This window comes from Mesoplodon mirus, assembly GCF_964341445.2.
Source record: "Mesoplodon mirus genome assembly, chromosome: 7".
Taxonomy (NCBI): domain Eukaryota; kingdom Metazoa; phylum Chordata; class Mammalia; order Artiodactyla; family Ziphiidae; genus Mesoplodon; species Mesoplodon mirus.
Window position 1 is genome coordinate 12265450 of NC_138983.1, and position 27539 is coordinate 12292988.

General features: G+C 52.8%; 1 protein-coding gene across 4 annotated transcripts; it reads left to right on the forward strand.

Annotated features, from left to right (window-relative positions):
• Nucleotides 1–1005: 1005 nt before the first annotated feature.
• On the forward strand, nt 1006–27280 carry SLC43A1 (solute carrier family 43 member 1). 4 transcript variants are annotated; one of them, XM_082626441.1, is made up of 15 exons: nt 1006–1795; nt 3080–3246; nt 12164–12341; nt 12466–12521; nt 12651–12727; nt 14729–14821; nt 16428–16561; nt 17742–17920; nt 19447–19593; nt 19688–19723; nt 19961–20078; nt 22562–22703; nt 22961–23034; nt 24849–24972; nt 26055–27280. In XM_082626441.1, exons 2-15 carry the CDS (start codon nt 3093–3095, stop codon nt 26199–26201), a joined length of 1659 nt encoding a protein of 552 aa, XP_082482567.1. In that variant the 5' UTR covers nt 1006–1795; nt 3080–3092; the 3' UTR covers nt 26202–27280. The 4 variants fall into 4 exon arrangements, with proteins under 4 accessions (XP_082482567.1, XP_082482569.1, XP_082482568.1 ...); XM_082626443.1 differs by lacking the exon at nt 1006–1795 and having other exon boundaries at nt 3065–3246; nt 25418–26192; XM_082626442.1 differs by lacking the exons at nt 1006–1795; nt 22961–23034 and having other exon boundaries at nt 3065–3246.
• Nucleotides 27281–27539: the final 259 nt, after the last annotated feature.

Sequence of the window (27539 nt, forward strand, 5' to 3'; positions counted from 1 at the left end):
AAATATCAAAATGTGGGTTGGAGATAAGGAGCGGCAAGCATTACAGCCACGGGGGCCCGTGGACCCCTAGAGTCTGTGCAGGGTCCACAAAACCCTTGGAAATTGAATGTAAATATATGTGTGTGTTCATGTTCACACAGGCATTTTCATAGGGAATGGACTCATACAATTTTATTGCATTCTCAAAGGGATCCATCCATGACCGCCTTGGGCATGGGGGTCCTTATTCTAGGGCCTCTTGTGCAAAACTAAGGAGTTTGACCTTGAGGTGGAAGTTCTGGGAGCCAGTCATTAATTTTGAGAAGTGAAAGCATCAGAGCCTGACACTGTGCTCCTTCCAGAGAGAACTCCTTGTGCCTTTTCTGCTGCTAAGCCCTTGCTCTTGCTGTCTCTTCCCGAGCTGGAGGAATGGAAAGGGCCACACTTTCAAAGCCAGACAGACCTGACTTTGCATCCTGCTTCTACCCACCATTTTCCAGCTGCCAGCCTCCAGTCTTCTCCCTCTGTGAAAAGCTCTGAGGTTTAGATGAGCCTGTAACGTTTGGAGGATTTAACGATAATTTTTGTTTGGAAAGTGCCCAGCATATAGTAGCCACTCGGCAAATTTAAGTTCCTCTCGTGGCTAGATGGCTCAGCCGTTCAGAGAGCCCCTCCTGTCTGGGGTCTGGAACTTCCTGGGCAGTTGCTCACATGCCCACAGAGCTTTGTGAGTATCACGAATATCACTCTCAACACACTAATAAACTCACATCTGTATTTATTTGCCCTTGACCTCATCCCATTAATCCACACCACAGTTCACCCTCTATTTTACAGATGAGGAAACTGAGGCTCTGGGAGGTTGAGAGATTTACCAGGAATCAGTAAGTGGCTGGAAGCATCCCATCACCATATCTTCTAAAATGATAATAATGACGGTAGTAACAACAGTGAACATTTGTTATGCTTACTTTGTGCCCAGCGCTGTGCTGAGCACCTTGCCTGCCTCATAACCCTCAATCCCAGCCCCCACCTCTCGGCAGTACTATTGTAGGTACTTCTGTAAGGTAGGTACTATTGTTATGAGAACTTATAGGAGGAAACCGAGGCTCAGAGAGGTTAAGCAACTTGCTCAGGATAACCCAGGACGGTTTTCAAGTCCACTCTCAGACCTCGATCTAACTCCACAAAGAAACCCGTGTCATTCTGCCTCTCGGAAAACTCTACTCCCAAGTGCACAGTTCAAAACCCCACCCAAGGCTGCCCTGCATCGCGGTCAGTCCGCTCCAGCCGAGTTGTTCTTTGTTTTGACCAAGGATACAGAGGGCGCTGCCCCGATTCGTCTGGGGGGCCGAGGGGGAGGGCAGGGGGAGGGAGTAAGGGTGGACATTTTAGGTGCAGGGGCGTGTGCCGGGGAGAGTATCTGGGGACCAGAGGACGAGTCACGTGCCCGTGAAACTCGACCTAGGGGGAGGGTTAGGGAAGGGAGCCCCCGCCCCTACCTCGGGGTGCAGCCCCGGCCGGTTTTAAGTACAACTGTTCACTCCGTCGATCCACTTCGTCCTAGCCTCATTTCGCGGATCGGTGGCGCCCGCCGGGTTCCCGTTCCCCGACTTCTTCCGATGGGACCGAGGCGGTGAGGACACCAGGCTGTCCGGCAGAATCTCCGAGGCCGCCCAGACCCGGCGCGCAGAGAAGTCCCGAGCGCCGCTGCGGTTCCGAGCTGGGCCCGCCGGACACCGGACGCCGAAATTGTGCACGCGCCGCTCCGCGACCGGTCGGCGGCTACAGGAGGCGCGTTTGCCCCGGATCAGAGGTGAGCAGCGGGTGCGGCTGGGGTCCGGGTCGCGGGCTGCACGTCCTCTGAGAGTCACCCGGCTGGCTCCCACCGACACTTCCAGGCTCCCCAAGAAAGACTCGTTACCTGAGCCCGTAGGTCCCGCCTCTCCAAAGCGCGTCCCTCCTTCCCCTTTGGTCTGGCCCCTCGGCGCCCTCTCTTGCTGCACTGCGTCCGTTTAGAGAAACTCTCTTGTCGGAGTTCGAACGGACCTGCGGGAACTCCTAAATGCAAAGCCCCATTTCACAGATGAGAGTACTGAGGCCCTCCGGCGAAGGCATTCGTGCTTTGCTCCGCTCCCTCGCGCCCTTTCTCTCTTGCCCTTCCTGTCCCTCTCTCCTCTCTGCTTTTCTCGGTCTCACCGGCCGCTCTCCGCCCCCGCGCAGCCCGCGTCCCGTCTCCTCCCGCGGCGGCGGCCGTGGCCTAGGCGGAGGGGGTGGGGGTGGGTGCTCGGGCTCTTTCTCTCTCCGGTAAACCCACCCTCCCGCCAGCCCCTCCGCCGCCACTGCTCTTATAAAGTCAGCGGCCGCCGGACTTCCTGCGGGTGCCCGAGCCCCCTCCCCGGGCGAGAGAGGGCGGGCATGTTCCCCGGCGCGCAGCTGGGTGCCCGTGTGAGTGGGTGGCGCCGGGGGCGCTGGAGGGCCTGCCTGGGTCTCCTTCCACGTGGCAGCTGTCGGCTTGGACCGAGAGACTGTAGGGACTTGGGTCGCCTAGTGCGGAAAGGGGGAGGGCTTGCTGAAGCCCGGCCCCAGAGAAGAGGAGTGGTCTTATAGGGGCAACAGGAAGAGGGGAGGGTGTCCTTGAGCTAACATCAGACTTCCCCTTCCTCCCCCTGCTTGCTTCTGGGGGTCCTTCCTGGAGCGGGAGGCCGGATACTGGCCAGCGGTGGCTTCAGAGCGCGCCCTGCCCCTTGCTGACCTTTGGGGACTTGGGGAAGTGCGGGATTGGTCCCCGGGAGCCGGGCTCTGCGTGCCTTGGCCTGGGTGGAAGAGCCCGGCAGCGCGCCAAGAAGCTGTTGCGCACAGACAGGACCTTCCTTGTCTCTGATAGTGACACGGCGGGAGCCCAGCGCCTCGTGCGCCCCTGGCGCTGCCAGTGCGCCCAGAACCAGCTCGGCAGCACCCACTGGGAAGCCCAGGGCTCTATGGGGCCTCCATGAAGGCCCCCTTGCGGGCTGGCTCGAGGGGTCTCGGGAGCCACCATGATACAGGATGCTTCTTTGGGTCCTCTGGGCCCTTCGCTCAGTGCTCTGCTCCTGGGCAGGCTCGCGACCAGTATGGCCCCCACGCTGGAGGAGGCGTACCGGAGGCGCTGGTGGATGGCGTGCACGGCCGTGCTGGAGAACCTCTTCTTTTCTGCGGTGCTCCTGGGCTGGAGCTCCCTGCTGATCATGCTCAAGAACGAGGGCTTCTATTCCAGCATGTGCTCAGGTATGCCCGAGAAGGGGCCAGTGGGGCTCGGGAGGGGCAGCAGAGGGGGACGGTGGACGCCGGCAAAGGACAGGTGGCCAAGGAGACAGAAAGCCGGGCTGCTCAAGACAGAGCACGCCGCAGGGGATTGGGCAGCCCCACTTCTTGACCTCTTCAAACTTCCTCTAGAGAATGACCCACTCTACCTCATTCATCGAATCCAGTTTTCACTGAACGCCAGGTGTCCTGCGGGCATCCAGATCCTGGGACTGATCCCTTGCAGCCTCAGGTCTAGAGCAAGGTGGAGATTCCCAGACGTGCAGCAGCTACTAGCTGGGTGAGGGATTTCTTACTAGGGCTATTGTAAGGCTGAGTGAGGCAAAGGAGAGCCTGCAAGCTGGATTTGATTGTAAAGGGAGGGGGAGGCAGTGTGCTTCTCCTTTTCCAGGCCATTTGAGCCCCCAGGTCTTCAAGGAACCATTTGTACAAAGTTAATAGCCTCATTTCCTCTAGGCCCCAACTTGTGGATGGTCCCTGTTTTCCACTTTGGTCACCTTGGCTTTGAATCAGGGGCCCTGGATGCAGGAGTGAGAATTCTAACAATCCTTGGGAGCAGTAACCACATCCCTGCTGTCTTCAGGTGCCTGGAGGCAAGGAGTCGCCCTTCCTAGTGTCTGGGACTTGAGGCTCTCGTGATCTGATAGGTATCTTTCTTTTCTGGGAAGGAGAGAGCTGTGCGGACAAGCTCAGCCTAAGGAGCTCAAGGCATGTGGAGTTTGGCCCTTCCCCTCCCCGCCCCCCCCCACCCCGCCCCTTATCCTCTTCCTCCAACCTCCTTGCTGTGGAACAGGCTTTGGAAGAAGGCCAGCTTGGGTTAGAATCCCAGCTTCCACCACTTTTAGCAGCTGGGTGACATTGGCGAGTTCCCTAAAATATTGAGCTTCAGTCGCCCGGCCTGCAAAATGGGAAGAAGAGTAAGTATCTATGCTGAGGGTTAACAGCGCTTGATCAACGTTAGGGTCATTCCTGGCTTCTGCTGGCTTCTCCCAGCTTCTCCCCACTCCTCAACTCCACTCCCTGCAGGCGTCTGCCTTGGCTGTGGGAGAAAACCGTTGCCTTCGGGGGTGGAGCTGGGGTGCTCTTGATCTCTGGGCAGCACCCACTCTGCTCCAACCCTCCGCCACCCTTATCTGTAAGGAAGCAGCAGGTGGCACCGAGGGTGCGAGGATGCACATGCATCTCCCGGCCCCAATTACAGGGTGCTGGGGGGCCTGAGGAGGTGGAGATTAGAGTTGGCAGCTGACCAGGGGAGGCAGGCTGGGTCAGGAGGAGCTGGCTTGGGGTGAAATGCTGGGTGCTCCAGGGTGGCTGAGAGAACCAGACAGAGGGGTGCGGGATCCCTTTGCCAATAGAGGCCAGGAGTCCAGGTACCCTCTGAGTTGTTTACCCTGGAGGCTGGAGAGACCTGCCCTTTGCTGCCTACTGGCCTTGATGCCTGCTGCTGCCCATCCGGTGGCTTCTTCCTGCCTTCTCCACCTGTTTTTTTTTGTTTTGTTTTGTTTTTTGCGGTACACGGGCCTCTCACTGCTGTGGCCTCTCCCGCCGCGAAGCACAGGCTCCGGACACGCAGGCCCAGCGGCCACGGCTCACGGGCCCAGCCGCTCTGCGGCATGTGGGATCCTCCCAGACCTGGACACGAACCCGTGTCCCCTGCATCGGCTGATGGACTCTCAACCACTGCGCCACCAGGGAAGCCCCACCTGTTTTTTCAATCAACTTTATTGAAGGTTAATTTACATCACACATTTTGATGAAGTTTGACAAATTTACACACCTCAGGAACCATCACCACAGTCAATATTTAGAATATTTCCATCATCCCCAAAGCTCCTTCCCTTTTGCTGCCCACCCTTCCACCTTTTTAAAAATATGGGTAAGAGCTAGATTAATATATAAGTCATATACGTTACAATTCACCCATTTCAAGTATACAAGTTAATGGTTTTTAGTTTATTCAGAGTTGTGCCACCATCACCACAACCAACTTTAGGACATTTTCTCTACCCCAAAAAGTCATCCTGGACTCACTAGCAGTGCCTCTCCCCCAACCTGTTCTTTTACCCTCAAGCACTAGGCAACCAATCATCTACTTTCTGTTACAGGTTTGCCTGTGACAAAAATAGATTTGCCTATTCTGAACATTTCATATAAATGGCCTCTTACAATAGGTGATCTTTTGTAACTGGCTTTTTGTCACTTAGCATGATGTTTTCAAGGTTCTTTCATGTTGGCAAATGTATCAAGCCTTGGTTCCTTTCCAAGTCCTTTGCTACCACAGTTTATTTATCCACTCAACAGTTGACAGACATGTGGGTTGTTTCCACTTTTTGGCTATTATGAGTAATGCTCGTATGAACACTCATGTTCAAGTTCTGTGTGGACATAGGCTTTCCTCCCATATGGAATTGCTGGGCCATAGGGTAAGTCTATGTTGAACATTTTGAGGAACTGCTAGACTGTTTTCCAAAGTGGCTGGGCCATTTTACACCCCCACCAGCAGTGTAGGAGGGTTCCAGTTTCTCCACAGTCTAGACAACACTTGTTATTGTTTATCTTTTTTATTACGGCCCTTCTCGTGGACATAAAGTGTTATATTTTTGTGGCTTTGATTTGCATTTCCCTAGTGGCTAATGATGGTGAGCATCTTTTTCATGTATTTATTGGCCATTGGTATTTCTTCCTTGGAGAAATATCTATTCAGATCCTTTGCCCTTTTATTTATTTATTTTTTTTTTGCGGTACGCGGGCCTCTCACTGTTGTGGCCTCTCCCGTTGCGGAGCACAGGCTCTGGACGCGCAGCTCAGCGGCCATGGCTCACGGGCCCAGCTGCTCCGCGGCATGTGGGATCTTCCCGGACCGGGGCATGAACCCGTGTCCCCTGCATCGGCAGGTGGACTCTCAACCACTGCACCACCAGGGAAGCCCCCTTTGCCTATTTTTAAATTGGGTTATTTTTATTATTGAGTTGTAAGAGTTCTTTGTATTGTAGATACAAGTCCCTTATCAGATATAGGATTTGCAAAACTTTTCTCCCACCGTGGGTTGTCTTTTCATATTCTTCATGGTGTCCTTTGGAGCACAAAAGTTTCTTTTTTTGGATTATTTTTTAAAAATTGACGTATAGTTGATTTACAATGTGTTAGTTTCTGGTGTGCAGCAAAGTGATTCATATATATATGTATATATATACGTACACACACATATATGTACATATTCTTTTTCATATTCTTTTCCATTATGTTTATTGCAGGATATTGAATATAGTTCCCTGTGCTATACAGTAGGTCCTTGTTGTTTATATGTTTTATCTATAGTAGTTTGTATCTGCTAATCTTAAACTCCTAATTTATCCCTCCCCTCCTTTACCCTTTGGTAACCGTAAGTTTGTTTTCTAGGTCTGGAGCATAAAAGTTTTTAATATTGATGAAGTGCAAGCTATCTTTTCTTTTGCCATTTGTGTTTTGGTGTCATGTTTAAGAAACCATTGCCTAATCTAAGGTCACAAAGATTTACGCCTGTGTTTTCTTCTAAGAGTTTTAAGGTTTAAGCTCTTATATTTAAACCTTTGATCCATTTGGAGTTATTTTTGTATGACCAGGGATTGAACCTGTGCCCCCTACAATGGAAGCGTGGCATCTTAACCGCTGGACCACCAGGGAAGTCCCAAGTTCATTACTGAGGTGCTCATTAGTGTCGGCTTTGGGGTTCCCCGGCCACACCCTCTGTCTTCTCAGGTTTCTGCTCTCCCTCTTTTGAGGTACACCCTGGGGTAGATGGTTGACCCACCTGTTGGGGCATCACAGCTAAAGAGGACTGTTACTCAGAAGTAGGCAAGGGCAATTCAGCTTATCACACACAACTGCATATCCAGCATAAGTGCCAAAATAATGAAACAGTAGCTGAAGTTCATCAAGCATTGACTATTTGCTAGTTAGATCTTTAGTCCTCACAACAACTCTTTTTATAGAAAGGAAAGCTGAAGCTCAGAGACGCTAAGTAATTTCCCCAAGGTCACACAACTAATAAATAAGGAGCAGAGTGAGTATAGTATTCAGCCCCAGAACCTTTCTCCGAGGCCTTAGGATTAAGAGTTCCCCTGGGGGAGCCCCGTCACAGAGAAGACAAGTAGCCAGAGCCCAGTTCTGCGGGTGTTTTGGTGAATGTGGCTGTGTCAGCTGCAGGAAAATGAATGATGGGGCAAGGGTGGGGGCTGGTGAGGAAGGGCTCAGAGACCTGGGATCATTTTGTGAGCACTGTGTGTATGCAGCAGTCCTTAGAGCCCACCTTTTACATGGCTGCAGTCACTATCCCCATTTCACAGATGGGATAGCAGAACCTCTGAGTTTCAGCAGCACAGCTAGTGGAGCCAGAATTTGGACACGAAGAATGCTTAACCATGATCCTCTCTCCCGTTTTTCCTAGGCCTAGTCATTTGCAGTTCACCTTCATGATTTTACCATTTCTGTGTGCCATAGGTACTATTATTTACTTAATACTTCCTTTTAAATCAATCCACTTTTAAAAAAATAAAAAGCCTCATTTTATTTTATTTTTTTTTTTCTTTTTGCGGTATGCGGGCCTCTCACTGTTGTGGCCTCTCCCGTTGCGGAGCACAGGCTCCGGATGCGCAGGCCCAGCGGCCATGGCTCACGGGCCCAGCCGCTCCGCGGTATATGGGATCCTCCCAGACCGGGGCACGAACCCGTATCCCCTGCATCAGCAGGCGGACTCTCAACCACTGCGCCACCAGGGAGGCCCAAAAAGCCTCATTTTAAAGTGTAATATTCTTGGAACTTCCCTAGTGGCCCAGTGGTTAGGACTCTGCGCGTCCACTGCAGGGGATGAGGGTTCATTCCCTGGGCGGGGAACTAAGATCCTGAAAGCTGTGTGGTGTGGCCAAAAAATAATTCACTAATTAATTAAATTAAATTAAACTAAAGATCCTGTTTAAAAAAAATGTATAATACTCTTGTGACCTTGAGTTTGATGTTACTCAGACACACATACATACACACATACATCATACGTATATATTTCTAATACATACATATATGTATATGTGTGTTTGATACACATTCAAATAACTAATAACTATGAGACATCAAAAAACATTACCTGTACAGTTGACCCTTGAACACGGGTTTGAACTGCTTAGGATTTTTTCCAGCAGTAACTAGTACAGGATTACACGCTCCATGGCTGGTTGAATCTGCAGCTGCAGAAACGCAGATACGGAGGGACCCCACAAAAGGAGGGCTGACTAAATTACGGGCGGATTTTCCAAAGCACGGGGGAAGGGTTGAGGCCCCTAACCCCCTGAGGTTCAAGGGTCATCTGTACCTCTAAACCCATCTTGAGTGCTCACATGCTGTGCATACCACACTTTGAGAAACACTATTTTCTCTGGCTTCTAAGCCCACCTCTATCACTAAATTACTGCATATGTGTTCCCTGTTGCACCCCATGCTTCACTTGTCTATAAAGTGGGAGAGGTTAGATGTCAAAGACCTCTCCTGTTGTAATGCACATGGACAGAGGTCTTTGCTTGCTGGCTTGGCTTCCCTCTTGGTTCAGAAGTCTGGCTTGATCTGTAAAAAGGTACAAATGAACTTATTTACAAAACAGAAATAGAGTCACAGATGTAGAAAACAAACTTATCGTTACCAAGGGGGAAAGGGAGGGGGAGGGATAAATTGGGAAATTTGGATTGACATATACACACTACTATCTATAAAATAGATAACGAATAAGGACTAATGTGACATTGTAAATCAACTATACTCCAATAAAAAATTTTTTTTAAATGTAAAAACAGAAGTAGCAAGAGCTATTGATATTAACTGTTTCAATTTAGGGGGAGAAAAGGAAATAGACTCTCAAAAAATAAACAAGGGAAGAAATATGAAAAAGTAAATAAAATAAAAGTAATTAAAAACAGTTGTAATAATTTTTCATAACATTTAATCCAACATATCAAAACATTATTATTTCAACATAATATTAAAAACACGATTAATATTAAAAAATAAAATAGGTAACTAATAAGAACCTACTGTATAGCACAGGGAACTCTACTCAGTACTCTGTAATGACCTATATGGGAAAAGAATCTAAAAAAGAGTGGATATATGTATATGTATAACTGATTCACTTTGCTGTACAGCAGAAACTAACACAACATTGTAAATCAACTATACTCCAATAAAAATAAATAAAAAATAAAAAGTACATTGCAAAAAAAAAAGAAGTCTGGCTTTATCCAACCACTCAAGAGTCATCCGGCCTTAGGAACTAGCTCTTATTAGTCAAACTCACAAGAGGCTGATCAATTTAAACCGGAGAAGTGAATGCATTAATTGACCTTGAGTTATTCGCCATACACTAGGCTGGAGTTCTCCACCAACAGAAGAACACATTTCCTCGCCAGCACTAGCGTAGACTTTGAAAACTTACTAAGCTGCCCTGTTCAGGATAGAGAGGCCCATTGGGGTAACGGGGAAGTGTTGGCTTTGGAAAGGGTCTTGAGTTTGAATCTAGGCCTGCCTGTAAGAAGCTGTGTAACTGTGACTTACCTTGCTTCTCGGAGCTTCATCATCTATAAAATGGGGATCATTACACTCACTTCCTAGGGTTGTGAAGATTAAATGATATACTTATATGGAAAAGCGTGGCACAAAGTAGGTATTAATTAGTTGAGAGCTAGTGAGGGAAAGTGTCATTTGATTGTGAAAGACTTAGGAGCAGGGACCGTGTCTAATTCAGGGGCTGCAAACTCAGATGCCAACAGGGGCCAGGCAGTTAGTAACACTTGGGTGGTAATGTCAACATGAGGATACAGTCAGTAATAGTACGCCTGGTGACAGATGGTAACTAGACTTACTGTCGTGATCATTTTGTAATGTATACAAACATCAAATTACTACGTTGTGCACATGAAACTAATATATTGCGTGTCAAATATACTTCAATAGAAAACCTAATAATAATTGGGCCAATCAGGGCAGATATAAGATGGCAAATGTCTGAGACCTCGTGAAGAGGTGAGGACGTGGGTGACTTAGAGAGGGCAAGCCCCGGTGAAAAGGAGTGGTCTCTACTCAGCTCCAGCAATGGCCAGATCTTCTGACTTACTAAAGAGAAGCCAGACTTCTGGATTTTTAGGTGATAACTCCTGATTTTAAACTGGCACCCAATTAAAATTTGCAAGCCAAGCAAAATATGGGTGGGGTTCATTGCTGGTCACCTGTTGGTAGCCTCTGGTCTAAATTAGCATTGCATTTCTTCCTGCTTTACCCACTGTCCCGACCCAGTGCCTGTCGTACAGTAGATGTCGCTTGAGTGTATGTAGATTGAATGAACAGGTGCAGACAAACCTGGTGGAGAAATGAACAGTGACGATGAAGATCATTAAACTGGGGGGGGGGCTAGCCTGAACCCCAGAGGCTCTGTGCTTTAAACCCCTAACCCCTTCTTTCAGGCACCTGAGCACCCCATTGCCCAAGGGGCTTTCTCCTCTGGTTGGCCAGCACTCATGCTTTGAAAAGAATTCATTCTCTTCTTCTTTATGTCAGCCTTCTGCCGCCTGCATGCCCTTTGGATACCTGAAGTCAGGGGTCACTGCCACCACGGAGGGCAGATACTTCCCCTTCCCAGCATTCAGCACTATCACATCTTCCTGTTTTGTTCTCTTCGTAGCACCTGTGACTCTTTATATCAGTGTCCATTTGTTTCCTTGTTTATTATCTAATACAAGCCCCATGAGAGCTGAGAACTTCCTGTCTTACTCACCGTGAGATCCCCGGCACCTAGAGAAGAGGCGCATCACATCATGGCTCTCGCAGGGGGCCATCGTCTCCCCTTCATCAGCTGTTTCAGGACACCCTCTCTGGGCCCGGACCCTTCTCCAACTGAATCTCCTAAGGAGCCTGGCTTAGGCATTCTCTGCTCCTTTTTACAGGCAAGGGGCCTGAGCTGAGCCTCAAAGAGAGGAAGTTACTTGTCCAAGGTTGCACAGCTAGTAGGAATGGTGGTGGGAATTCAGACCCTGGTCTGTCCACCTTCCAGGTGCACCCTGACTTTGCCCTTGGCAGTGATGCTTAAGTAACAAGTAGGAGGCAGGGGAGCCGCCACCTCGTGACTCACTGAGCATTGGGTGAAGTGAAACCCGCCTCCTTCCCACGCCACCAGCCTTTTTCATTAACTTGACACAACTCCAAGTTGGCCTTTTACCTGGAGGACGCGTCTTCTCGGAGGTGGACTTGTAGAGGAGCACTGGAGGGCAGTGCCGTGGTCCTAATTCTGCGCCTCAGTTTCATTATCTGGAGAGTGGGGATACTTTATTAGCTGACTCCTGGGGCTGTCGTGAGTTCATACAGTGACCGCTGAGGACATGCCTAGAACACAGTTAAATGCTCAACAAATATTAGCTATTATTTTATCAGAATGTCATTTATGGGGAAGCGTCCTCTAAGTTTTAAGGGAATTATTGTTACATCATTTGAGCATCACCCACTGATGTTGTCCCGGATTCGAGGGTGCTTCCTACTGGATCCTATTGGCTGGATCCTACTGGGGATCCTCAACCCCTTAAGCTTGGACACTGAGTGAATATTTCAATTTGGTAAATACTTCGATGTCCGTTATTCCATTTGAGCTAGTTGAGGCCTCAGGTTGGGTATATGACTCTCCCTGGGTCAGATACTGATTGCTGCCGTTTATGGAGCCCCTTCCCCACCAGAGCAGGCATAATTCCCAAGTCACCTGGTTAGCAGCCAAGCAGAGGCATGTGGCTTGAGTGCAGGACCCCTGATCCCAGGCCTCTCTCCTGTGCCCAGCTGCTCCCGCGCTCACGTGCTGCCTTTCCCTCCCCCTCCTCAGCTGTGAACACCACCAACACCAGCCAGGATGGGCAGCCCCAGTGGCTGAGCTGTAGCCAGCAGGAAGAGATGCTCAACCTGGGCTTCACCATCGGCTCCTTCGTGCTCAGCGCCACCACTCTGCCGCTGGGGATCCTCATGGACCGCTTCGGGCCCCGGCCCATGCGGCTGATTGGCAGGTGAGGCGGCTGGGCTGTGGGGAACTGGAAGGGGCTTTGGGGAGCTGCTGGGCAGGACTGGTGCGGCAGGGGGAGGGGAGGCGCAGGATGTTCAGCCCCTCCCCCTTCCCCTGCATCTCCACAGCGCCTGCTTTGCTGCATCCTGCACCCTCATGGCCCTGGCCTCTTGGGACACCAAAGGTGAGATGTCTGGCCTCTCGTGTCCCCACAGGAAAAGCATGGGTGGGATGAAGGTGGGTGTTACCCCAGCTCCTGCCTTTAGCCGCCCGCAGCTCCCCAGTGCCTCATGCATCCCTCCCCGCTTCCCAGTTCTGTCTCCGTTGATATTCCTGGCGCTGTCCCTGAATGGTTTTGGTGGCATCTGCCTAACGTTCTCTTCACTCACGGTGAGTATGACAGGTTCCGACTCGGCAGTAGGGCACCCAGGAGTGCGGGAGGGTGAGGGTGGGAGAAGGGCCTGTGGACGCAGATCACATGCACGTGTGTGTGTGTGTGTGTGTGTGTGTGTGTGTCCCCCAAGCCCATACATCTGTTGAACTCTGTCCTGGGGCCACAGCACAGAAAGAACTGACAACTTCTTCACCTTTCTGGAACTTATATTCAGGAATTGGGGGAACAGACAACCCTCAAAACAAGTAAACTAATAAATGATATCCCTAGTCATAAGTGCTGGAAAGAATAAAGCTGGGTAATGCGAAAGTAAGGCCGGTGGGCAGCTTGAGACAGCGGGCGTGTGTTTGTTTGCCACGTTGTGTATATGTGGTGCTGTCCGTGGGTAGGTAGATGTATTTGTGAGTGTGTTAGATTGAACCATATAATACTGCCGACACTTGACTGTGCTTGACCTACAGAAAGGGCTTTTTCACTCGGCTTGACCTCTTACATGTGTGTTTGGCGTGTGTTACTCTAAGTGTATATGCGAGTGAGCGTGCAGAAGGGTTAAAGGCTTCAGCGTATGTGGTGGGAGGAGGGGTTCCTGGCCGGCCAGCCTCGGGCTGTTTATCTCAGAGGAGGGCCGCCTGACCGCCAAACTGGGTGTTTTTTGGCTGAATTTCACCTCGCCCAGCAACCGCCTTTAATTCCAGCCCAGGACATTTCACAACTTTCTAAGGAAGCGGATCCCTTCATCCTCACCTCCCTCCGCAGCCCCTTCTCCACGCTGCGCACCTTGGCTCAAGGCCCTAAAGCCTTTCTCTCCCCTGCCCTCCGGGGCCTAACCTTGCACCCTGCCCTGGGGCGTAGGGGGCTCTCCGCCCGCAGCCCGCCCCCTGCTCCACCACCGTAATCTCCAACCAATGACAGGACCCGGCTCCGGTCCCGCCCCCGGCTCCGGTGCCGCCCGCACCAAGGACCCCGCCGCTCCCCTGGCCCTAGCGCTTCTCGGTGGCGTCCTTGCAGTCTTCCTCGCACAGACAGGGTGCCAGGGGGTCAGGGCGGCCCCAGCTGTTTTTCATAGCCTCCTCGAGGTTGATGGGTCAGGTCTCTGTGTTTATTCGCCTTCCTCTCCAGAGCTATTTGAGATCCCCTTCTGGACCCCCGTTCTTCCCTCTGTGGAGAGGGTTTTAGCTTTGTATGGCATCTAAGACGCTTCCAGCTGTGGGATCTGTTGACTGGGGGGAGGAGGGAGAGGTGGGTGCACACGAAGGGCTGTGTGACTTTGCTTTCCCCTCCCCTGAGGGCCCGGCTCAGGCCAGTGAGTAGAACACACAGTCAGTTCTCTACTGGTAGGAATTCTGGGCCTGCCCTGCGGGTCAGAGCCTCCTCTTCTGGACACCTGGCCTGGCCCTGTTTCCCCCCTACTCCCACCCTCACCTCTCTAGTCGTCCTGTTACTTGTCCTGGCTCAGTAGAAACCATGGACTGGGGGCCTCTGGGGCCACCGAGAAGGTTAAGGGGCACCATCCTGTTACAGAGCCAGCCATGGTCACAGCCTTGGGTTCTGGGATAGAACTCGGATGGCCAGGACAGGGGAGAAAGTCAGTAACGTGCTCTGTGAGCTTGAGTATGTTCGTTTCCCGCTCCAGGCCTCAGTGTTCTCATCTGTCAAAGGGGTTGCTGTAGGTTAGTGTTTCTTAAACACCTAACCCATGGGTTATTAAGAGGCGAGTCATGATTAAGGGGTTCCATAAATAAGTAACTTGGGAAACCATGGGGTTAAACAAAATTTCTCTTTGTGGGCACTTCTTCATGTGGGAGGGGAGTACAGCCCGGTTTCCGACCCTGATTTTGCCTTAGAACTTTTCTGTTGTGACTCTGGGGCTGGTGTTCCTGGAGGTCACGTCGAGGACTACTGGGCTAGAAGCTTCCAAGGTTGCTCGGGCGGAGAAAAGGGAGCCCTGGGCAGGTGTCAGGGCCTCCCTGCTCACTGGCACTTTTCTCCTCTCTCAGCTGCCCAACATGTTTGGGAACCTGCGTTCCACTTTCATGGCCCTCATGATCGGCTCCTATGCCTCTTCTGCCATCACGTACCCGGGAATCAAGGTACGGAGCTGCCTGGGGAGTGGGCAGCTGGTGGTCAGTGAGGTCGCTTGGCCTTCTTTCTGCCTTGACACAAGAACTGGGTGGGGCTGGGTGCATAGTATATCTGGTGACCTACTTCCTGCCGGGCGGAGGTCAAAGCACGGCAGGGCAAAGCACTGCAGCGTCACGGGAAGAGCCCAGGTGCTGCTGTGGACCAGTGGGTCTGACTTCTCTGCTTCTCTGCCCAGGCCTTCATCCTCGCTCCTGGGCCAGTGCTTTCTCAGCTGATGTCCCTGCCTCCGAGCTTTTCCCTCTCTAAGCTGTCATTCACATGACTTCCAGAATGACCTTAGATGGAGGACTAGGTCATCCACCCACTCTGCTTCGCCTACAGAATCAGGTCCAACCCCTTCACATGCCTTCAAGGCCCTCGCCTCTTTGGCCTCACCCCACCTTTCAGGCCGCATCTCCCTCCCCAGCCCTGAAGAGGCTGGATGACTTGGGTCCAAGGTCACCAAGCTAGTCCAGGTCTGGCCAGCTCCTAGACAGCTCAGCCTGGTGGACCTAGAGCCGGAAGGCCTGAGTTCTAGCTCTGGGCAAGTTTGGGGCCTCTTTTCTCCCTCTGATATCAAAGTACCCTTCCAGCTGGGCTGCACCATGTCCCTCAGATTCTGCCTTGGGCAGTTAATTTATTGGTTTAGAAGGCACTTGCTCAGCATCCGTGGCCAGAGGAGGTGGAGAGCACACTGATGGGGGTGACCAACAATTGTTCAGGTAGGAGCAGGCCTGGAGGCTGGGGGTCTCCCTTCCCTTGACTAAGGCAGTGGGATTTGAGGAACCAGATCTTTGCAGGTGTGGCCCTTTGAAGTTGTGTCCTGCTCCCAGGGAAGAAAGAGCCCCAAAGCCTGAGGCCCAGGAGGAGCAGTTTCCCCAGGCAGCACTGGAGCTTGGAGCCTGAGTGGAGGGCAGACAGCAGCCATCCCAGGCAGAGGGTGGCAGGCAGGACATTTCTGAATACCTGGCTTCCTCCCTAGAACAGTTGCTACGTTGGCACAGAATCCCAATCAATACAGAACCTGCTTGTCCTGGGGTTGGGAGGCTGTGGGCAGAGTGCTTGCACATGCCCCTCCCCTTTCAGTTGTCACACCTGTGCAAGGTGAGATAAGGCTTCTCAGACTGGGTTTGTCTTTCCCCCAGGGAGGGTGCCCAGAAGGGGCAGGATAAACACGGTTAGGCGCTTTCATCATCCTCTCTTGTACATAAAATGAAATGACTTTCATGTGAAAACAAACGTGTATGGAGTCAAAGGCAACACTGGTGTGTCTTTTTAAGATAATAATAGAGATTTCAAAGACATTTTGAGCTTGTGGCCAGCCCCTTTGGCACCGTGTGCGAACTATTTCACACCTCTTGAGGGAGGCTGGGGTGAGAAAGGAAGAGGATGGTGGGGCTTCTAGATCCAACTCTTAACTTCTGGTCTTGGTTTCTTCATCTGCAAATTGGGTACAAGGAATGGGGTAGAAAAGACCTTCTCTAAGGCCTCTGGGGCCTGGGTTCTACCTCCAGCTGGAGGACGCAGGCCTGGGGCTGGGTAGCCTCCTCCATGGCCCGCCCCCTCCCCCGACAGCTGATCTATGACGCCGGCGTGTCCTTCATGACCATCATGTACACCTGGTCGAGCCTGGCCTGCCTCATCTTTCTGAACTGTGCCTTCAACTGGCCGAGTGAAGCCTTTCCCTCGCCGGAGGAAGTCAACTACAAGTGAGTGACCGGGCGGTGTTGGGTGGGAGGGTGACTCCTCCGCCGCAGATCTGGAGGCCGGGGTGTGGTGGTGTGATGGACAGAAGCAGCTGTGGACTCAGAGGAACCAAGATTTGCCGAGCATCTGAGCTTTCCAAGTTCCGCTTTCTCATCTGAACTGTGGGCCTGATCCCACGCACCTGCAGGTGTTCTGAGTAGATCAGGCATAAAGTAGGCAGCCAAAACGTGGGGACTGTCTTCTCCTGTCCAGGATGGGATCAGAGCAGGAGGGACCGTGGCAATAGTGCCATGTGCTACGGGGACCCAGAAAGGGGGGAAACAGAGGAATGAAATCCCACCCTTTGGGGGGCAACCTGAATGCCAACTTTACCTACCCCCCATCAGTTCCCCAGGGGACTGGAGTGATGCTCCACAACCTAGGGTGCCAGTCAAGTAGCTGATACTGATGGAGCATCTCCTGTGTGCCAGGCACTGTGCTCAGCCCTCATTCTCAATCAGCTCTGTGACGTGGGTTCTGTTATTAACTCCATTCATAACAAAGGCACAGGGAACAAAGTGGCTTTCCTAAGGTCATACCACTGAAGGGGGGCGGGATGAATCTAAGGCTGGAATCAGAACTCCAGAGTTTGAGTTCTTTTTTTTTTTTTTTAATTTATTGAAGTATAGTTGATTTATAATGTTGTGTTAGTTTCAGGTGTACAGCAAAGTGATTCATATATATATATATATATATATATATATCTGTATATATTCTTTTTCAGATTCTTTTCCCTTATAGGTTATTATAAATATTGAGTAGAGCTCCCCGTATTATACAGTAGGTCCTTGTTGGTTATCTATTTCATATATAGTAGTGTGTATATGTTAATCCCAACCTCCTAATTTATCCCTCCCTCCTTCCCCCCACCCCAGAGTTTGAGTTCTGAATGCTGCCTCCATGGCTACAGCCCAAGTGGAAAACGGCGCATCCATCCTTCACTTAGTGTGTGCTGAGCTGGCCCCTGGGCCGGGCTCTGAGACACACAGACACAAGCCCTGCCCTTGGGAGCTTGTCAGTGCGCACGTCAGTGCTGGTTAAAGGGGGGCTTGGCACCCCTGGGACAGCACCCCCTAGAGGCAGGCTGTTGAAGGGGGGCTCTGTGTGGCTGGTTCCCACGTGCTGTGGCCTGGCTACTGGCAGGGAGAAGATCAAGCTCAGAGGGCTGGCCCTGGATCACAAGGTGACAGGTGACCGCTTCTACACCTATGTGACCACCGTGGGCCAGCGGCTGAGCCAGAAGGCCCCCAGCCTGGAGGAGGGGGCAGACATCTTCATCTCGTCCCAGGACGTTCGTGACACCTCAGAAAAGTCTGCTGAGAGTGAGTGTCTGGTCAAGGTGCCAGCTTTGGGGGACGGAGAGGACGGGTCCTCGCGCGTAGCGAGCACGCATGCCCAAGTGCTCATTCTCCCCTCTTCAGTTCTCACAACACCCCCTCATAGAGGTAGGCCTGCTCCCGGTTTCTAGAATGCGGGCAAATCAAAGTTCCAGGGAACTCTGGGAAAGCTCAGATTCAGGGGTACTCTGCGGGATTTCCGGGATGAGGGAGGGGCAGCTTCCAGAATGGGGCAGGGTGTCCGGGCCTGTGGGAGGGCTGGTTTCCTCAGGGCTCCCTGCAACCTCCAAGCCTCTTGCGTCAGATACTGCAGGTGAGCCAGCCTCCAGTCTGGGTCCTCTGACACCTGGTTGGTTGGCGCCTCCTGCTGGCTACAGGAGGAGCTGCACCTGCCTTCTGCCTGAGCCACTTTGCAAGGTGACAGCTCTGTGATTAGTGGAAGGACGATGGGCCTGGGCGTCAGGAGACGGGGGTTTGAGTCCTGCTTCCCAACTGCAGACTATGTGACTTGGGTAGATCACTTAACCCTGCTCTCACTTTCCCTGTCTCTCTCTTTTTTTTTTTTTTTTTTTTTTGCGGTACGCGGGCCTCTCACTGTTGGCCTCTCCCGTTGCGGGGCACAGGCTCCGGACGCGCAGGCTCAGCGGTCATGGCTCACGGGCCCAGCCGCTCCGCGGCATGTGGGATCTTCCCGGACCGGGGCACGAACCCGCATCCCCTGCATCGGCAGGCGGACTCTTAACCACTGCGCCACCAGGGAAGCCCTTCCCTGTCTCTTAAACTAGCACTAAGAACACCCACCTCACAGGGAAGTTAGTTGTGAGGATTGAATGAAGACAGGGACGTGGAAGCTCTTTGCAAACTGAAAATGCTGTGAAGTTATGAGTCCGATCCCCACTGCTGATCCTCCAATGGCAGAGTTGTTACAGGCGTGAGCTGAGTCCATCCCGCCTGCATTGCACCATCCAGCCCCATGAGCTCGGGCAAGTAATTGAGCGTTCTGAGCTTCAGTCTCCTCATCTGTAGAATGTGCTGAAGATAGGGTTGTTGTACAACTTGATTACATGGGATAATACCTATTATAATAATCAAGTGTGCAGCACATAGCAAGTGCTTAATAAATAGTAGCTCGAGTTATTATTACCACGCCAAGCCTACGGTACACACCTGGAGGTCACCTGAAAATGTTCTAGTGAGGGAATTCCCTGGCGGTCCAGTGGTTAGGACTCCACACTTTCACTGTTGAGGGCCCGGATTCGATTCCTGGCTGGGGAACTAAGGTCCCACAAGCCATGCAGCGTGGCCAAAAAATAAAAGAAAATGCTCTAGTGAGATAGTTATAGAGCTGGGCAAGAACTTGGAGGCCAGTAAGGCTGAACCCTCGTTTCTGAAGAAACTGATGCCTCGCCGAAGTCACAGCGTCAGAGCCTCTGCTAGAACTGCATCAGCTGGGACACCCAGAGGCAAATGGAAGATCTGGGGCTCAGGGGCACCTCCTGCTGTCTCCCCAGAGTCTGTGCCCTTGCGCAAGAGCCTCTGCTCCCCCATTTTCCTGTGGAGCCTCCTCACCATGGGCATGACCCAGCTGCGGATCATCTTCTACATGGCCGCTATGAACAAGATGCTGGAGTACATCGTGACTGGGGGCCAGGAGCATGGTGAGGTGCAGCCGAGCCCACTGGGGGCTGGAGGTGCAGGGGTCACCCTGGCTGAGCTCCTCTCACCCTGGCTTTCCTCCTCCGCCCCCAACAGAGACAGACGACCTGAAACAAAGGGTGACAGAGACAGGTAGGGGGACAAAAGCTCGGGTCCTTGCCCACACGCACCCCGCCACTGCCTGCTGTGGGGGAAGCCTGGACCCACCCTTGTCGCCCTGGGCGTTTTGGGGATCTAAGAATTTGGGGGTGAAAGGAAGGTGATTTTGGCATTTTCTCTCCTCTGCTGGACATGGGTGACAGTGCCCACTAGGCTGCTGGCATCTGTCATGTCAGCTCCTGACCCCACTTCTCTTCCTGCCCTGCCCAGTTGAGTTCTACTCGTCCATCTTTGGGGCCATGCAGCTGTCGTGCCTTCTCACCTGCCCTCTCATTGGCTACATCATGGACTGGCGGATCAAGGACTGCGTGGACACCCCCACTGCTAGGTGACCTGCCCAGGGGTGGTGACAGCTTTGTGCTTTCACAGCCAGCATCTTATTTTATTCTCCCAAGAGCCCTGGGAGAGAAGGGGTACATCCCCATTTTACAGATGAGGAAACTGACATGAAGAGGGGACTTGGCTGGCTTGATAATAAGTATGGCTGACCTCAAATGCTGACTGTGCACTAGGCACTTGCATTGTCCTGTTTAGTCCTGCACCAGCTCCCTGAGGTAGGTACCTACATTATTATCCTCGTTTCACAGATGAGGAGCTGAGATACAGAGAGGTTAACTAACTTACCCAAGATCACACAGTATTTAGTAGTAGGTTCCAGAACCTCTGTTGTAAAGAGTACACTCTAAAGCCTTCTTACGGTTAGAAAGAGATAGAGTTGGTGTATTAGACATCTATTGCTGTATAACAAATCACCCCCAAACTTGGCATCTTTAAACAACAAACATTTATTATCTCATAGTTTCTGAGAGTCAGGAATCTGGGAATGACTTAGCTGGGTGGTTTTGTCTCAGAGTCTGTCTGAGTCTGTTCAGACTGGTATAACAAAATACCATGGACAGGGTAGCTTATAATCAATGGAAATTTATTTCTCACAATTCTGGAGGCTGGAAGTCTGAGATCGGGGTGCCAGCATGGTCAGGAGAGGGTCCTCTTCTGGGTGGAAGACTTCTCGTTGTGTCTTCACATAGAAGGACCTAGGGAGCTCTGTGGGGCCTCTTTATAAGGGCACAAGTCAAATCCCGGAGCCCCTACCCCTACCTCTATTTTTTGTTGTTGTTGTTTTCTTTTGGCCATGCCACGCGGCTTGTGGGATCTTAGTTCCCTGACCAGGGATCGAACCCGGGCCCCCTGCAGTGGAAGCTTGGAGTCTTTACCACTGGACCGCCAGGGAATTCCTGGCCCTACCTCTTAATACCATCACATGGGCATTAGGATTTCAACGTAAGAATTTGTGGAGGACACAAACCTTCAGACCATAGCAGGGTCTCTCATAAGGTTGTGGTCAAGCTGCTGGCCAGGGCCACAGTCATCTGAAGTACTGACTGGGGTTGGACAGTCACTCCTAAGCTCACTCATGTGCCCATTGGAGGAGGTTCGGTTCCTCCCCACCTGGGCCTCTCTATAGTCTGCTCGTGACACAGAAGCTGGCTGGCCCCAGAGCAAGACAGCTAAGGGAGGGACACCAGGACAGAAGCTACAAGGTCTTTCATGACGTCATCTCAGAAGTGACATACACGAGTGAGGTTGTCTTCTATAGGCACACAGAGTAACTCTGGAACCTTGTAGAAGGGGACCGTACCAGGGTGTGAATGCAGGATGCGAGGATCATCGGGGCCGTCCTGTGGGCTGGAGACCACCAATGGGTCTTTTTCTCCCCACCACATTTTATTTATTTATTTATTTATGGCTGCCTCGGGTCTTCGTTGCTGCACGCGGGCTTTCTCTAGTTGCGGAGAACGGGGGCTACTCTTGGTCATGGTGCGCGGGCTTCTCATTGCGGTGGCTTCTCTTGTTGCAGAGCACGGGCTCTAGGCGCGCGGGCTTCAGTAGTTGCAGCACGTGGGCTCAATAGTTGTGGCTCGTGGGCTCTAGAGCACAGGCTCAGTAGTTGTGGCGCACGGGCTTAGTTGCTCCACAGAATGTGGGATCCTCCCAGACCAGGGCTCAAACCCATGTCCCCTGCATTGGCGGGCGGATTTTTAACCACTGCGCCACCAGGGAAGTCCCACACCACTGGGTCTTACACGAAGGTCTTCTGACCGCTTGTGTTCTTTTTGTGTTGATCCAAACGGTCCTGTTTGTCCTGAGAGGATGGGAGAGGGAGACTAGGAGAGAAGTCATCTAAGGATGCGGCTTCCCTCCCTGGCCCTGGTACCCAGTCTTCCTCCTCTACGCTCTGTTCTGACGGCCATGGTCCATCAGCAGGGCCCTTCTCTCGGACCAGTGGGCAGCCTGTCTTCATCTGTCTCAGCCTGCTGACCTCTCCTTTGGGCCAGCCTCAGAGCCCTTGATTATGCTAGAGGGAGGGGCTTGCTGGGCAGTCAGGGGCCAAGCGGCTGTCCCTAGAGTGTCATCTAGTTTTGTCTAGGCTGGTGGTCAGGGACACTTTGGTGGGGGTTTCTGATGAGAGATGGTGTGAGAGCTCCCCATTCTCCACCTTCCTTCCCATCCTCGATTCTCAGACTTCTGTGCTCATGAAATAGGAGATAGTTTTCCAAATGCAGATTCCAGCGCCCACCCCCTGAGATTCTGATGTTTGGGGCAAGACCCTGGCATCTGCATTTTAAAGAAAAGCTCCAGATGATGCTGGGGGAGCCATGCTTTGAGAAACACAGGGCTGGAGGAATGACTTTCTCCCTTTTCTGCTACCCTGAAAGGGGAGGGACCAGGCTGAGAACCCAGGGGGTGGGGAGGGCCGCCAAGGAGGTCGGGGCAGCGGCCGGTGATGGCCTGTTGGCCTGTTCTCCTCAGGGACGGGGTGGCCACCAAGTCCGTCAGACCACGCTACCGCAAGATCCAGAAGCTCACCAATGCCATCAACGCCTTCACCCTGACCAACCTTCTGCTCGTGGGTTTCGGCATCACCTGCCTCATCAACAACTTACACCTCCAGGTACCGACTTCCATCCTCCCCGCTGTCCCTGCCTTGCAGAGTGCCGCCCCAGGCATGGTTCACCGGGTAGGTGCCTTCCAGGAAGCAGGGCTCCCGTCCTCTGGGTCTGTTTTCTGGGCTCTCCAGGAAGTGTTTGTAGGAGGTCGGGTTGGCGAGGGGGCAGGCGTGTGCAGGCTCCGCTCTCCTCCTCACCGTCACCGGCCTTCCTCCTGTGTCCGCACTGCTCTCAGCTCTCCCCGCTCTCTTTTTGGTTTCAGTTTTTGACCTTTGTCCTGCACACCATGGTCCGAGGCTTCTACCACTCGGCCTGTGGAGGCCTCTACGCAGCAGTGTGAGTCAGCTGGGCTCCTGGGCTCCCCTGAGCGCGCCCTTCCACAGCCTCCCTGGACTGCTGCAGTGTCAGGGCTGGTGAGGCTGCTCTGGAGGCTGTCTGGCTTGCTGCCCTCCCCCCAGCTCCCAAATGACAGGGAGCTCACTTCCTCAAAGGCAGCCCGCCCCACTGTCCGAAACGTCTTCCCTCAGGGGCAGCTGAGACCCTTGGGTGCATGACACTTGGGTCCTATGTCTGCTCTCGGGAACGGCCCCTGGAGGAGTGGCCTCTCTCCCCGCGCCAGCCCTGTCGAAACTTCCAGACAGCAGTCTCGTTTGCCTCCTGCCTTTCCTGCTTCATGTCGAACAACCCCCTAGCCTGCCCTACCCCCCTGGCCCTGGTCCCTGTTCCCTTTTCCCTTTTCCTTCTGGTTTCCACGGCTGAGGGTCTCTCCAGGGTGTGATGGAGTAAAAGAGCGGTGACAAAGTTGTAACTGTCCTGGCGCGCTTATTACTCCATCACGGGCGTGGCGTGAGATGCTGACCCCACGCCCTCATTCAGACCTCAGAGGGCAGCCCCAGCCGGACCCTGGAGTCTCCTTGCTTCCACGCCCTCATTCCTCACAGCCCACATCCAGTCCACCAGCAAGCCTGCCCGCTCCGCATTCCACAGACTCCAAACCCAGCCCTTCCGAGCATCTCCAGCGGTGCCACCCCCTGGCCTGGATTATTGCCGCCGCCTCCTGACCGTCCCTGCGTCCGCCCTTGCTTTCCCTCCTTATTTTTAACACAGGAGCTGGAGACACCTGTTAGGACATAAGTCTCTTCACGTCACTCCACGACTGCCCGTCTTATCTCACGTAGAGAAGAAGCCAAAGGCTTCATTGTGGCTTAAAAGGCCCTACAGGGTCCGGCCCCCACCCCAGGGACCTCTTCCTTCGCCTCCCCACCTCGCTCACCCCCTTTTCCCACATGGCTGCCTCATGCCACAGAAGCCCTATGTGTGTTCCCTCCTCAGGGCCCTTGGACTTGCTGTCCCCTCTTCTGGCACGTGCTTCCTCCAGATATCCACAAGGCTCCCAGCCGTCTCACCTTCTCCAGGCCTTTCCCCAGCTGTCCTTGTCTCAGTGGCCTCTGCTGGCCATCCTGTCTACAGTCGCAACCCCCTAGATACCCTCACCCCCCTCTCTCTGCTGAACTTCTCTCCATAGCACTTACCACTTTCTAACACACTGTGCGTTTTCGGTTTTGTTTTGTTTTTTTGGCCACGCCCAGCATGCGGGATCTTAGTTCCCAGATCAGGGATCGAACCCGTGCCCCCTGCAGTTGAAGCACAGAGCCCTAACCACTGGACCGCCAGGGAAGTCCCAACGGTGCATTTCTCTTGCTTGTTGTGTGACGACCACCTGCACGCCGCCCCCCAACCCCCCACCCATCGCCAGAACGCCACTTCCATATCTGTTTGGTTCATTGCTGTATCTCCATCCACCTAGAACAGTACCTGGCACGTCATAGGAGCTCAATAAATATGTGTTAAAAGAATAAACAAACAGCCCAGCGAGGTTAGTGCTATCCCTGTTTTTCGGGAAGGAAGTGAGGCTCAGAGAGGTTGAGTAACTTGCTGTTATCACACAGACAGTAGGTGTCCGAACCCAGCTCAGTAGCCTTGAAGTCACAGCATACACCCTCGAGGCCAGGGCACTGTGCAGAGAGCCTGAACTCTTAAGCTCTGCCCTGCCTGGCTAACGAAGAGTGATATCTAGAGAGGGACGGGACAAAGGGTGGGGCTGGAGAGGACCACGCCCCTCACGATGCCCTCCCTCCTCTCATTGACAGGTACCCGTCCAACCACTTTGGGACACTGACGGGCCTGCAGTCCCTCATCAGTGCTGTGTTTGCCCTGCTCCAGCAGCCGCTTTTCATGGCCATGGTGGGACCCTTGAAAGGAGAGCCCTTCTGGGTGAGAAGTCGTGGGGGTGGGGTGGCATGGGGGCAACAGGATCCCCTTCTTGGTGCACCCAAGGAGTTGAGGATGGGGGCTCTTGTATGGGATGGGGTCCCTCGCTCTTATCTCAGCCAGGAGGCACCTTGGAGGTCTCTAATCAGGGGGTTCCCAAGCTGGCTGTCCATCAGACCCGCCCACAGATTCCCCAGCCTACTGAATCAGCATCTCTTGGCCTGGGCCCAGGAAGCTCCCAGGTGATTTGTACAGTAACCCAGTCCTGATCCAGTCCAGTTCCACCCGATGCAGCGGTCTTCTCTCCAGAGCCCCTAGAAAGGGGCTCCTCCAGACCCTCTTAGTCAAACGCCCACAGCGATGGGGTGCCGGTCCTGTACAAGGAGGCAGCTGTTGGTCTTGTTGGAAAGGCTTTTCTTTACATCGAGCTCACCTCACCTCCCTAAAGCTGATATCTGCCTCGAGGGCCCACCCACTCCCCAAGACCATCCTGCCAGAATGATGACGAAATGACAGCTGCCATTTCCCAAGTGCTCACCAGGTGCCAAGCGCACCGTGTGTTTTGTACTGCACGTTGCCACAATGGCCCAGAGAAGGAGGTGCATCGAATTAGGATGACTTGCCCAGAGCCACACCGTGAGTAACGCAGGGTGGGATGTGCGCTGGGTCTGAGCCCATGGGAGGTGGGCTCGGACCCAGGCCTTCTATCCCAGGCTGCACCCCAGTGCTATTAACTGCCTGGGAGCACCACTCCCAATGGGATCCCATTGCCAATGCCCTCAAAGGTCGAGGTTCCCAGCCCAGGCTACCCAGATGGCACCAGATCATTTGGGCACCAGCATTAGCTGGGGTTCAAACCAGGCTCTGACACTTTATAAGGCTGCCGAACATTCAGTGAGATGCTGGTGGAGAGTGATTGCACACAGCAAGTACTAGCTCGATCTATCATTCTGGCCCAGGACCTGGACTAAAAATGGCTGCCTTCTCCTCCCTGTGGGAGGCTAAGGAGGATCCCTGAGGGTGATGAGGGTGAACAGGTACCCACTTGACTCTCTTTTCTCTCTCTCTCTCTCTTTGCCCTAAAGGTGAATCTGGGCCTCCTGCTGTTCTCACTGCTGGGATTCCTGCTACCTTGCTACCTCTTCTACTATCGCACCCGGCTCCAGAGGGAGTACATCACCCACTGGGAGGGCCCCCTGAAGGTGCTTGGCAGCCCTGAGGTGACTGCCTAGGCCTCTGAGGGGCCTGGGTGACAGGCAGTCAAGGCCTGAGCAGCCAAAGGGAATGCCTCGTGGCTTTTCTACCTGTAACCTCCGCACAGAGCCAGGCGCCGGGGATCTATAAATACCAAGAGAAGTTCTATTTTTGTAGGGACTTGTTAAAAAGGAAAAAAAAAAAAATCCCCAAAGCAGTGCTCCATTGACTGAAGATGTCCCCCGTGCTAGGATCGGACCTTCTTGCTCCTGGGATTGGGGGAGACCAGGGTGCAGCCCTGCCCTTTCTCTGGGCCTAGGGGTCTACCTGCTGCTGCTTCCTGGGGGCGTGTGGGATCAGTGAACAGGCGACCCCTAAGATCTCAGCTGTGCAGTGTCCAGAGTGTGCAGGCATGTGTGTGTGCATGTGGGTATGAAACTCCCTGCCTCTCAGAGGAAAGGGGGCCTGAGGTGCTGGCTGTGTCCTGAATGCTGCCGCATGGGCGGTAAGCCCCTTCCCGAGGCTGGAGGGTGGGCTCCCTCCCTGATGCTGCTGCTGCTTGCAGATCTTAGAGGAAATAAAAAGGGAAGTGAGAGACTGGCTGGTGTGTACCTGCCTGTGTCTTGGGGGAGGGGGTGTCTTCCCACACCCCATTCCTCGTCCTCAGCCAGGCTCAGCTGGGCATTAAGTAGGACACCTGAAGTGCCAGCCTGTCCACCTGTGGCTGGCTGTCTGGCTCACCTCCCTGTTCTCAACCATGCCCTGCCCTTAGTGTCTGGAGGGAGTCCAGATCCTGCCCTCTGCTCCTGCCCCCCACTTCTCAGGGTTTGGGGTACATCTGGGAGGTTGGCCTTTCTCCCTACAGGGGATAAGGGCAGGATGCTTTGGAGAGAATGCTAAGGAATGCCTCTCAAGCTTTCCTATCCAGGGATCCCTGGAGGGAGGTCTGTTGCAAGTAACATTCTTTATAGTGTTTTATCTTAAAACTTCATGCAAATTTTGAGCTTCATTTTATGCTATATTCATATTTACTTTTAGCAATAAAGTGAGGCTTTAAAATTACCTGCATCAAGGGAAGACACTGTCTTTGAGGACAAGGGACCTTCCAGGAGGCTATACCTTCTTTATCCCACTCCTACATCTCTTTCTGTCCTGGGACATAAACCTTAAAGTCACAGAATGGAGGGATGGGGCAGGGAGGGACCACTAATATTTGTTGAGGATCTGCCTGTCCTAGCTACACAGGTATCTCATTTCATCCTAACTGTAGAAGTCGGTGTCTTCGGGTTGTTTCGTAGATTGAGGAAAGCTCAGACAGATTAAGGCACAAGACCCAAGGGCACACAGCTGGTAGGTGGTGGAGCTGAGCTTGGAAC